Genomic DNA, 12,327 nt, shown 5'->3' on the forward strand with positions numbered 1-12,327 from the left:
CCTAATCAGAATCTCATACCGTCTGAAGCATCGTTCCAATCATGGACCATCGTCACTTTTAGCTCAATTCCAGTGTTGTCTTGATAGATTCCATTCTCACATACTTGATTGATAAGAGCAAAGTTTGGTGAAGGGAAGTAATATATAAACAAAACAATCAACAACTCGAAGAGAATTAACAGCTCTCTGATAAAGTTACCAACATCATATATTAGTTATTGACGAGAACTTTTATCCGGAGAAAGTCATTGAGTAACAATATTTTTCGGATGTAACTTTTTTGTGGATAAGTGTTGCTAGATAATAGGAAATCGTGTCACTTCTAGTAATCGCAGATAAGATTTAAAAGTTTTTTGTTTTTTCAAATAGTACATATATACCGCCTTATGTAATTGTCGATAGAGGGTTGAAAATACCCTAGTGTACTCTCTGTAAATCCCATATCAATTACGGAACTCAATATTCTTTACAAATTTATCTTCATCTTTATTTTTTCACAATTAAAATGGCTGGTCGCAATTGCCTCCAGTTTTCATACCTTTAAACACTTGTCATATTCGACCAAAAGAAAAAAAACGCTTGCTATATACTTTCCTATCCAAAATCAACAGAGGACCCTTCGCAGCCTTTGTCGATTTACTCATCGATCTATATAATATTCGAAAAGTATTTCGTCGTTAGATTCAACTCCGGCGGAACATCTTTTTGATTATATTGAAATATATTTCTTCGTCGATTCAATTCCAGTGAAATAGAAATGGTAACCGTATAAATAATCGCAAAAAGAAATGCAAGAGATACAGAGCAAAACGTGAGTCTTATTGGGCCACAAACGTGTATCAAGCGAACTTCGCGAAACCCCCCGAGCCCCCTCCGCCCCCGGAACAGCCTCACGAGCAGAACGGCTCGAACACGAGAGCCGCCGGATCATCGGGCCATTAAAAGTTCCGAACAAGAAGCCTCGTGAAAGTTACAGAGAAAAGAGGCAACACGTTTGACGACACTTGAGCATCGCGTGTTTCTTGTTTCGCTGCGAAATTTCGTCGAACAGATCATGTGCAAGTGCTCCAACAAGTGCCCGACGAAGAAGAGCAGAAGGAAATGCCAAGTAACTGATCTTCCTTGCGCCGAAAGATGGAAGAAGGAATTTTTCGCAGGTGGGTCCCGCCACTGTGACAGGTGGACACGGAGCGGCCAATCAGAATCGGCGGAACACGTAAAACCCTTAATTTCTCCGAATATACGGTCGGTCTCGCGCACAACCGTTCCCGTCACTCGCACGACTCCCCCCACTCCCACTCCCACTCCCTCTCGAACGAACGCCATCGAAGCTCTCCCTTCGCTTCCTCTCGACCGGAGGAGCTTCCATCGAATCGGGAGATCCCAGAGCCTAACTGGGCCGTCGGAGTTGCGCTACGGGCATGGCGAAGGTCAGCGCCGCCGCGTCCGTCGCCGCGGTGCTGTGCATGGTCCTCGCGTGGGCATGGATTCCCGCCGCGGAGTGCGCCAAGAAGCCGGCCTCCGCCGCCCGGAAGGAGGACGTCCCGTTCATAAGGTGCCAAGTCTGCGAGAGGCTCGCGTCCCAGCTGCATCGCCAGGTGCAGCAGAAGCAGGCCCGGATCTCTCCCAAAAAGGTACGGGCTCTGTTCGTGTTCTGGTGCTGGGGGTCGCTGCTTTCGCGGAATTTCCGGAGGTGGGTCTGGTTTTTTTTTTTTGTTCGGATTGATTGGCGTTTGATTGGTTCTTTTGGGTTTTTTTCTTTTTTGGTTGTTGGTGATTGGTAGATCTCGGAGTATGAAGTGATTGAGATCGCCGAGAACGTTTGTAATTTGAAGAAGGAGGAAGCTGATTGGATGCTCAAGATTGATATCGTCGAGCAAGGGGATAAATTGGAGGTATACACTATACAGTCGTTAATGCGGATGCTTGGTGTCCCTCGCTCTGCTGTTTATGCACGTTTCGGCATCAGATATCAGCATTATACATGTGGACACCGGAATAGCACCAGGACTAAAACTTAGTAGATGGACGAGATTATCTGTTGTCGTTCCTGAGAAATTTCCTTGAAGTGAGAGCTAAGGCTGCCGCGAAATAGAACTGCATTCTTCTGTGGGGCTTTGTTGGCACCTTGACGAAAAAAGCAGGCGAACAAATGCCTGAGTTAAGCGGGATTGACTGTAATAACAATTTATAAGGTGGTGGATGTTGCGTGTTAGGATTAGAGGTCATCCTGTCATTCGCATAGAGAGAAAGTGACATACCAGCTGGCGCGTTTTATTTCCTCTATGCTTTTCTATGTTCTTGCCAGTTTGTTTTAGTCGCGAGCTTCGTCATGAATGTGGCTAGTTCAACGAACAAATATAGTGCAAACAATGTTGATGTGCTTCTTTCTTTGCATGCCAAAATGTGGACTGAGAGAGTGTTGGACATAACAACAACATTTTCATCTCTGTTTCTTCTATTTCAGCTTGTAGACCAAGATACTGAAGGGATATGCAATTCCGAGTGCAAGACTATCGAAAGAGCTTGTCAAGAGGTTAGACTTTGGTGCTCTACCTACTCATTACTCAAGTCATCGTTTCATACAGAATCTTTGCTTTGGTGGCATCTTGTCAATCAAACTCAATCGACCTGTTTGGCCCATGTGATCTTGCACAAAAATTGTTTCCCTGTCCCTTGCCTTTTATATTGACGGAAGATATCTGGATGAACTTCCTTTGTTCTTTTCAGTAATTGGATTACTCTGAGTGGAAATTCATGCTACTGAAGCATTGGTGCTTTCACTTCTGAATCGCACTAGACACTAGACCAACATTAAAATTGTTCCCTCAACTCGAAAATGCAGGTCATGGGTTACTCTGATACTGATGTTGCTGAGTATTTATATAACTCAAAGCCCCAAATTGATTCACTGGTTGATTTTCTCTGTAAAGACCTCAGTAGAGCATGCAGTTCCAAGCCCCCTCCGGTTCCTAAGGTACATTTTTATCGTGCTTTTAGTACTTAATTTCATGGTTTTAGCTATTCGAACAAACACATTTTCGATGTTTTGCTCTTTTGTCTCTTGCTTTCCGTGTTAATCTTCTGGCTTAGCAAATGAAACAATATCATGTCGACATAATGTTCTACCTTTATTTGATAAATCACGTAGATAATTCAGACCTTTCAATATGAATGTCAATCACCTGAACAATTAGACTGAAGTTTCAGAGAGTCCAGTCTCACATATGTTAGTTCAGTGCAGAGAAGCAGTGGAGCTAAATCTATGGTACATAACTGAAGAACCACATTCTCATATATTCCATAACTATTCGCAAAAAATGGTGTGGTGATTTTAATAGAGTGAATGATCATCATTCTTGTGCAATTTTACTGCTCCCCAAGGGCGATGCGGTCATGAGATCGTTCTTAAGTTATAACTCCATCACGTGGAGACTAATAAGTTGAGGAATAAGGTGGGATGGGGATCTACGAGGAATTGACTGATTTTCATTCAAAGTGATAAGCAAGAACTCGTTCCGTTTCAATGAGGATTGAAGCGTTCCCCATAAAAATCTTATCATCATTTTATTTAATTTTTTAATTAAAATGGAAGGTGTCCGTTTTTTATTTAACAGAGACGTTTCGTATTTTATGCTCTCCTAAAATGGAGATCTCGTATGGCCCTTGATTGAAGCTTAGCCCGATTATGATAATTTTTTTATACTTTCCACAACTTATGTTCACATAGGAAATACATAACTAGCCAAACCTGCATATGTGTGATGACATTAGACTTTCATCCATACAAAAACCCGATTCTATCATCAGTTAGTTAGCAATGGCCATATATGGTTTAGATTTAGAACATTTTAAGTGGTGAGAAAGCAATGGAGTTAGCAGTATTCGAATAATCTCTTTTGAAAATGCAGAACTCCAGTGGTTTGGCTTATGTAGATGGTCGAACTCAAATAATATGGATGGATTTGTCCTTTTTGTCTAATACGTACTATCCCCTATTTGTTTGTCTTGCTCCTTACACGAACCATTCTGCTTTTCAAATGCCTTGTCAATGTCATTGCACATCATAAGATCACAAGGATATTTCACATACGTATGGTACTAGAGTGCACATTGACTCATGCTCCTCTCAAACAGTAATGATTAATCGATACCACTATCTTGGAGCTTATTCCAAAATATAGGACCTCTAGTTTGGTTTGCAAATTGATCCTTGAATAGGATTATACATATTAATCCTGAATATTGTGCAATAGGATAGGACTCCCGGAGAAGCTTTTATGCCCAAACCAGCTAAGGATGCTGAGATGGAGAAGATCATGAGATCGATGGAGGCAATCATTTTCTACAACCCTGAAGTCATACGCATTGTTTCACCTTTTTTACTATATTCAGACTTTATGCTGGTTATGTTCTCTACAGGGTATGCCGGGAGCACCCAACATGAAGATGTACTCCAGGGACGAATTGATGAACATGAAAAACTTAGGTGTGGAAGATGACGAAGAAGAAGACGAAGACGAGGATAGACACTTCCCCTCAAAATTGGTATGCAGATCTTTGAAAAAGTCCTCTTCCTTCTGCATCCCAAGAAAGACAATGTTTATGCTTATTATCTTGAACCATCTCTTTCCCAGGGAAAAGTTTTGAGAGAGAAGGAGAGCAGTAAGGGTGATTGGAAGCAGAAACTAAGAGAAGGCATCAAAACTACTGGGGAAGTATTAAAGAGACATGCAGACAAAGTCTCCTTCCGATTACAGAAATGGTGGAGAGGGATTAGAAGACCAGACTCGAAGAAAAATTCAAAGACTGGCAAGTCAGAACTCTAATGCCCGAATATCAGACCTTTGAAGAAAGCAATACTTGAGCCTCCAGGGTATAATCTTCATGTCCGGCTGGTGTATCGGTATATAATGTACAAGGCCCTTAAGAGCGGAAGATTCGAGTTGTTCCAAGAGGTTGAGAGCGCAGAACATGTTCTTTTCTTTCCCCTTAAAACTGCTTCGGTTTCCTTCGGTACTAAGATGGAACGAAAATGCGGAATTTTGATCTTGTTTCGACAGCCTCTTGAATCTTGAACATCTTTACACGTTTAGAGCTCCTCAGAGAATTGTGCAGTCACCAAAACTTGCGGTCACTCTGTTCTGTGTTTTCCACGATAGCTCTTTGCCATAGTAAAGTCCAGATTCCACGCAGGTGGAAGAGTTTTGAAAATTCCAACTATAATTTGCAAATTAGGTGCATCTTATCATGGTCTATATTCATCAATATATTTAATATTTTCGTTTAATATAAATGCTTTGTCAAGACTTTTTTTTTTCCGTTCTTCGCATTCGACAAGCACTTTCTTAAATTGTTTTTTTTATATAGAGAAATCTTTAGACAAGAACTTCTATGAATATATTAGCAAAATGTCTGATTTACCATATCTATGAATATATTCTGATAGCTTTGTCTATTGATTATCAAAGATGAAAATATTTTCTACTCACTTCTCCCGAAAGAATTTAATGGCTAACAAACTAATAAGTGGGAAGGGGCATTGTCCTTTTATCCATCTTCTGTCATAGTCTATTGTTGCTATAATTATTATGTTTCTTTATTCTGAGAAGGAAAGTAACCGTTTGCATTAACAAGAGAACTGCGGTACTAACTTTGACAATAGTGTATTTGTTTCGCGGAAAATGTATAATTTCTGAAAAATACTTTCCATAAAGTCATTTTCAGGAAAAAAAGTTAATTTTTCGATATTTGGTTAAAATCTAAATAAGCCGAGGCCGGAAGGAAGAAGGAACAAGAAAACAAAAGAAAAGAAAAAAAAAGAAAGAAAAAATAATAACAAATTCAAGATGATCAATTTCGGAAAGTGTTTTCACCTTTTTAGATTAAGGAATTCACTTTTCTAATTTTATACATGAATGTTTTCTTTGAACGGAAAGTATTTTCAATTGACTTATCATTTTCGGCAAACCAAACGGGTCAAAGTCAGGAAAACAGATTCTCATAATATACTTTCCCTCGAACAAACAAACGCAGCCCAAAACCAGGATTGTCCAGTTTTCTGTTATATATGTATGCTTTCCAGCAGAAACTAGCTTTCATCCTCAGCTAATAGCATCAAATTAGCCCAAGAATCAGAATCACTACCAACTTCGCAAAAAATGAAGACTTCTCGGTGCTCTTAGCTTTTGACTAATTCGAACACCCTATGCCGCACACTTACAACATGTGAGGAGACAGGTTTAAGGCTGTCAAAGTCTCCCAGACCAGCAATTGACCAATGTCACCATACAATTAGGTAAATCATCTGAGATTGTTGGTTTCTGTACATTTTCAAATAGACATTCTTTTAGGTCTAACTCTGTACCTTCCAGGCTTTTCCTATTGATCTTCACAAACAGCAGTATACTGTGATAGGTACTTGTTCAAAGGTAGGAGGAAGAAGGAATTGGTGCCTCCTTATATCATACCATAGTAAGCTCATTTACTACATAGCACATCTGCAACCGTCTTAGATAGGAGCTGTGTTGAGCATGGCATCTTAAGTTGGAGACTGTATATCAGTAGAGTGACTTGTCTTCATGTGGATTAGGCATAACACAAACAAAAAGTGAACTAGTTCTCACGTTCGAATATATGCTACAACCTATTACAACACAGGCAAAATTGCTTCTTAACAACTCAAGCACAAGTACCATTTTTTCTTGATGCATGGTGATTGTGATCTTTCTCTCTTTCATCCATCAACAAACTCGCCCAAAATAATCAGTAATCTATATTTGCCCAATCAAGAATCAAATATCTTGAGGTAAAACGTATATCAGAAAAGAGATGGATATTCACATACCGTGAAGATGAAATTGTACCCCATCTTAAGAATAGAACGCAAGAAATCAATCCTTCTCCACATCATCTTCAAATAATTAGGGGTCATGAAGTATGCTTCTTCGGAAAAATTAACTCCCTCAGTTGTTAGAGCGACATGGTAAGTATGCACAGCAACTCACCGTAGAAAGGCCTTCTCGTCCGAGACTATAATCACCAGATGTTTTAAGAGCCTGCGAGTTCCATCTCCTATTCTAAAGCTTTCCAGGAAGAGATCGAGGATGGAGTTGGGAGCAGCCCATGCTTCATTTAGATTTGTCAAAATAACAGTTCTGTCTTTCATTGCAGCATCCTTCAAAACTTCTTCGAGCCTGTATTTCTCGGAATACTAGATACGATAGTTTTACTGAGGAATAAAGCACATTTAAATCCGTCAGTGCACATGTAACAAAGTCACAGGACATAAGAAGAAAAAGAAAAGTGTACTAATTTTTTTATGAAAGCTCGTGTGGAACAGTGCTTGTTAGACTTTTGTCACAAGAGTTACTTCCATTTTGGCATTTCTCACATCAAGCTTATCAACACCTTCAGCATAACGAGATATGCTGAAAATGCGTCTATTGATGTTTGGGGAAAACAGAAGGTCGAGGTGACTATCGAGGAGCTCCAAAGAGTATGCACGCAACACTTCAAAAATTTAGCTGCCAAACTAACACTGAACTGCATCATTTCGCTATGAAGAGGAGCTAAAGGATGGACAACTTCAAGCAAGATCATCAACTAAATTGCTGTCCAGTTGGTGGGGAGCTAGATAGCAGCGTACTTCAACATCACTAGGTGAACTTCTGTTCAAGCAAGATTATCAACTTAATTTGCATCCCGATGTTCCTTCATCAGCCTTCTACATTTAGTACAGATATTGCTTAATCACATACGCCTGAACTTTGTGGCGTATAAAGCCACTTAATCCTATACTGACGCAATAAGAAAGAAGAGCTGCTAAAATATCCTCTACGTTATGCACTGACGATTCCAGTTGAATTCTTAAAAGCAGAATGTAGCTATTCACCACTGCGATCAGTTGAGTTAATTCTTTTTATAAAATAAAGTTTCATTAATAGGGAAAGCTGCTCAAGTACATCGCAATCAGTTCACTGATATTCATACTATTTCATTTCACAATCACAAACTGAAACGTTTGAATTGAAGAAGAAAAGCCTCTGCCAAATGCACTAACGTTTGAACTAAAACTGTGACAATGCATCCCAACAACGTTTGACTATCTCTTCTTTTTCCCGCCTTTGCCGGATTTCGAAGTTCCAGTACTTGTGGTGGACGCTGGCTCTTGCTTCTTGGTCCGTCCAGCATGTCTTGGAACCAGCTCTGCAACATGAAGCATGAGCTGTTTTCCTGCAACACATTGTTCAAAGTTACGACATCTGCACTATAACCATGAATAAGAATCTCCTAGACTAAAACCAGCAACAACCAGGACCTTCTCTTTTCGGAAATTAAAACTTCCTCAAAAAATGAACCACTAGGCATGATAGGCGATAAACTCCTCAACAAGACATACATTTGGCTGTGGCTAAGATAAACTACTCCTGTTCTGTTAAATCCATGTCAACAGCAAGAGCAACTCGCAGGCACTAGTGATGCAGAGCTCTGTGATGGTGTGCATATTCAGCACACCAATTCCGGACGAACCTATGTCCAGATCTAATGCAGAAGCTAATCAAACTTACTGGAAGATATGGCTGGATTGTACAGAGTCCCATCCTCTCTCTTGAGCAAAACCCTCACTCTCCCTCTCTGCATGAAATCTCGTGGATACGTCTTATCGATCTGCAACAATCCATTTCGACGTCTCTAAATCACACCAAAAACATTCCCGAGCATAATACGGAACAAGAAACGAAGCCACTATCAAATGAACCTTGATTGCAAAACGGAGCTTGAGACGGCTGCAACAGTCCCCGATCTCGATGCAAGTGGGGTTCTCGCATGCTTTCGTCACGCAGATCCGCCTGCCCTCGGCAATTGTCTTCTTCGGGTTGATGTAAACCGGGTAGAGGACGACCCACTTCTTTATGTTCGGGATTTGCTCTTCCATTTGTGACAATCGAGACCCCAGGCAAAGAAGAAATTTGAGTTATGAATCGCCTGAACAGATGGGAAGACAGTGAATCATCCGGATATCAAACAGGTGCATCATAGCAACATCACACCTCGCTTGTATCAGACAAAGAAACAGAGAACGTGTTCTAACTATTTCACGCACATACATAAACAGAGCAAGCGAGAGCACAAGCCTGATGCACCTATACAGAAAAACAAAGGAATCAGACAATAACAAAATTGAAAAGCGACATCACCAATATGTCGAAGACTTATCTGGCTACCTACTTTTGATGTGCAGTACCCTTCTGCTGCAATTCGTCTGATATGCTCTGTTCAATGCAGGTCACCACCCTTTGGCCAAAGAACCTGCAATGGAAATCACCCAAATCCTTCAGCTCGAAGAATGTCCCGATTGAGAAGTGTGCTGAATGAAGCATGTCGAGCACACAGCAGGCTATACTGTTAAAGAAGTTTGATCACGGGTCATTCAGCAAAGATGCATAATTAGAGAAACACGAAGACGCGGGCGACACGACCTACCATTTAGAATACGGTGAGCACAGTAAGCTTGATTATTGTGCAGATAACAGCCAGCTGATAGCTGCAGATTCACCGGAAAGCGACCAAGCAGACCGAGAGAATCGACTTCGACACGATGAATTGGGAGCAGAGTCAAGTTACCAGAAATCAGAAAACAATGCAGCAACACCCATCATCAGAAGCTTCATGAAATGATATGAAGTTCTAAACCTCTACCCAAGCTCCCACTAAACAGTGCTCTGCAATTTGCTAAATTCACGTCAATAACTACACCCAAAAAGCACGGGGAGTTGAAATCGTACGCCGAAATTTAAAAATGTAGCCGGAACAGATTGCAAACCAAATAATACACCGTAGGAATCAGAGGAAGAGAGTGGATTCGACCCGACATTTAAGCTTTTCCGGGAACTATCAGAACCGGAGAAGGAGGAGGAGAATTGGCGAAGGTATACCTCGGAAGACCGACACCAGGGCAGCACGAAGTCGGCGATAGCGGTGGAGGTGGCCGCGAATCAGATTCAAAGGTGTTATTAAAGGAAATTCCAATGGTCTTCCTTTCACGTTCCTAGAATAACATTTTTTGAATTTACCTAAGGGAGCGGGTAGTGTAATTCCTAAAGTCTTCCTCTTAGCTTTTTTTGGGTTTGTTGTCTTTCCCTACCATGGATCCCTTAGTAATAATCTACATTGTCACTCAAGTATGCATATTCAAGAAGTTCTCCAACATGATTTTAGGCAAAACCTTCATATCACTCAAAAAATTCAAGAAAAAAGGGTAGGTCCTCTTAGAGCACCTATATGTTTACTTCAAATTTTGTTAGTTTCCTATCTTAAGGAATTTAGACTAGATATGAAAATCCTAAATGTCAACAAAGAGCGTCATCCTATTTTACTTTTCTGAGATGAGGAAAAATTCTTCTCATATTAGTCATTCTCCGTATGATTCAAGTTTTTGAAGAAAGTTGAATCCTATGGCATGTTCGTTGGTTAGAAATTCTGAGGTGCGCCTCACTAACAGGCTTGACAACCCGATCCCACTCTTGGGACTAATGGGGTCTACATCACATTACCTTTTAAGGGTAGTCCGTGTGATGCCAGAGAGAGTTTAGAGAAGTAGGAGGTAACACAAATGATAACTTAAATGGATAGGTCGTTCACCATTCGTAGGTAATTAGTAAGAGCAATACTCACCACCCGTAAGAATCCACCTAAGGAATAAGAGCAAAATAAAAATCAAAACCTGTAGCTTGCAAGGAAGGAGATTTCGTTTGGCTACATCTTAGAAAGGAAAGATTTCCTCGGGGTCGTCACTGGAAGCTGAAGCCTAGGGCCGATGATGGACCTTTCAAAGTGTTGCAAAGGATTGGTGATAACACCTACAAGATTGAATTGCCTGGTGAGTATGCTGTTTTAGCAATGTTCAATGTTGTGGATCTTTCTTCCTACCATGACAACGAGTTCGAATTGAGAATATATGAAATTTTCCTATGTGTGGGTGAATATCTTTGGAGAGTGGATAACTCCTAACCCGGCATTTGTATCCTTGAAAGGTGGATTCTTCCTTGTGGTAAGCCAAAGAAGCACTGTATCCTCGGCTGGCGAAATTCTCTAGGTCTTGGTAGTGAGCTTCTCCTTTCCCGAAATCTTGTATCCTCGGCTGGTGATTTTGTGTAGGCCTTCATGGTAAACTTCGTCAATCCTAATTGTGATTCTTGGTTGGTGGCACGTCTTATATACCTTGGTTCTGGTCATATTTTATCATACTTCTATCCCATCATATATCGACACCCATTCTAAAACACTATGATTCCGTTGACATCACTCAAAACGACATTCGCCCATCTTGCAACCACATCGAATTGGTATTAAAGCTCAAGGTTGAACCCATTTGAGTGATTCCTTCTGTAACCTAACTTGCATTCCATTCATACTTCTACTAACAAACAAAAAAAAAGAAAGAAAGAAAGAAAGAAATGACTAGTTGTCATCAATGTGGACCAAATGTTGAGTCTCCTGTGGCGCGAAAAAGAAGCCTACGAGACGTGGAGTTGGTTGATTTAAGGAGACAGTTGCAGCAAGTGCAAGGGTGTTTGCTATGCTTCGAACTCCGACAAATGGAACAGAAATGAGAAGTTAAAATATTCTACTTTTCTATTTCTGGAATGGAAACAGAAATAATAACTCTTTTTTATTGCTCACCCTTGCCATCCATCGCTTGCCGTCCACCGCCGCCTGTCGTCATCACCCGCCGCTGCCGCTCGCCGGCCACCCGCCGTCGCCGCCGCCCATTGCCGGCCGCTCACCACCCGCCTGCCGCCGCCGTGGTTGCTCACCGGCCGGCGGAAATAGAAATTTTGTGTCATTATCAAATGAATTTCTATTCCGGGAATAGAATATTGTGTTGTTATCATACGCTACTTTTTGCTCAAAAACTCGTCAGGGAAAAAGAATTTTTTTTCTCAGAAACTAGCTAGAAATAAGGCCGAGGAAGAGAAATATTTTCATTCGCGCCCTTAGATGCCATCACGCAACTATATTATTATGGATGGTGAATATTCAGATAAATATGTTGAGGCACAACAAAGTTTCGAACTCCTTAAAAGGAATGTAACTGAGGCTCCTATTCTTGCACTTTCCGATTTTAATAATGTCTTTGAAGTTGATTGTGATGCTTCTAATGTGGGAATTGGTTCGGTTCTTAGCTAATGAGGAAAGCCTATTGCATTCTTTAGTGAGAAGTTGAATAATTCCCGCGAGAAAAACTCTACTTACGATAAGGAATTTTATGCTATTGTTAGAGCTTTGGAGCATTGGCAACATTATCTATTGTTCAAAGAGTTT

General features: G+C 40.8%; 2 protein-coding genes across 11 annotated transcripts; one reads left to right on the top strand and one right to left on the bottom strand.

Annotated features, from left to right (window-relative positions):
- The first annotated feature begins 1,305 nt into the window (after positions 1-1,305).
- On the top strand, positions 1,306-5,062 carry LOC115671176 (uncharacterized). The gene is made up of 7 exons (XM_030592652.2): positions 1,306-1,634; positions 1,785-1,895; positions 2,468-2,536; positions 2,846-2,977; positions 4,257-4,334; positions 4,423-4,548; positions 4,638-5,062. The coding sequence occupies exons 1-7, from the start codon at positions 1,422-1,424 to the stop codon at positions 4,827-4,829; spliced, it is 921 nt and encodes a 306-aa protein (XP_030448512.2). The 5' UTR covers positions 1,306-1,421; the 3' UTR covers positions 4,830-5,062.
- A 2,849-nt stretch (positions 5,063-7,911) lies between these two features.
- Positions 7,912-10,121, bottom strand: LOC115671178 (signal recognition particle 19 kDa protein-like). Of its 10 annotated transcripts, none has more exons than XM_056320972.1 (7): positions 9,939-10,120; positions 9,487-9,725; positions 9,232-9,312; positions 9,107-9,146; positions 8,762-8,988; positions 8,571-8,670; positions 7,912-8,235 (listed from the first exon to the last, which is right to left on the bottom strand). In XM_056320972.1, exons 5-7 carry the CDS (start codon positions 8,936-8,938, stop codon positions 8,105-8,107), a joined length of 408 nt encoding a protein of 135 aa, XP_056176947.1. In that variant the 5' UTR covers positions 8,939-8,988; positions 9,107-9,146; positions 9,232-9,312; positions 9,487-9,725; positions 9,939-10,120; the 3' UTR covers positions 7,912-8,104. The 10 variants fall into 10 exon arrangements, with proteins under 10 accessions (XP_056176947.1, XP_056176951.1, XP_056176949.1 ...); XM_056320976.1 differs by having other exon boundaries at positions 9,228-9,312; XM_056320974.1 differs by lacking the exon at positions 9,939-10,120 and adding an exon at positions 9,827-9,926.
- Positions 10,122-12,327: the final 2,206 nt, after the last annotated feature.

Source organism: Syzygium oleosum, unplaced genomic scaffold (assembly GCF_021117445.2).
Source record: "Syzygium oleosum isolate NSW1041296 unplaced genomic scaffold, Sole_v2.1 Sole_v2.21, whole genome shotgun sequence".
Lineage (NCBI taxonomy): Eukaryota > Viridiplantae > Streptophyta > Magnoliopsida > Myrtales > Myrtaceae > Syzygium > Syzygium oleosum.

Coding starts and splice junctions, on each gene's coding strand:
- LOC115671178 (XM_056320978.1), bottom strand. CDS start 8,938: ATGGAAGAGCAAATCCCGAACATAAAGAAGTGGGTCGTCCTCTACCCG. Junction 8,671..8,761: donor AGCTCCGTTTTGCAATCAAG/GTTCATTTGATA, acceptor GGATTGTTGCAG/ATCGATAAGACGTATCCACG. Junction 8,236..8,570: donor CAATCCAGCCATATCTTCCA/GTAAGTTTGATT, acceptor AATGTGTTGCAG/GAAAACAGCTCATGCTTCAT.
- LOC115671176 (XM_030592652.2), top strand. CDS start 1,422: ATGGCGAAGGTCAGCGCCGCCGCGTCCGTCGCCGCGGTGCTGTGCATG. Junction 2,537..2,845: donor TCGAAAGAGCTTGTCAAGAG/GTTAGACTTTGG, acceptor TCGAAAATGCAG/GTCATGGGTTACTCTGATAC. Junction 2,978..4,256: donor AGCCCCCTCCGGTTCCTAAG/GTACATTTTTAT, acceptor ATTGTGCAATAG/GATAGGACTCCCGGAGAAGC.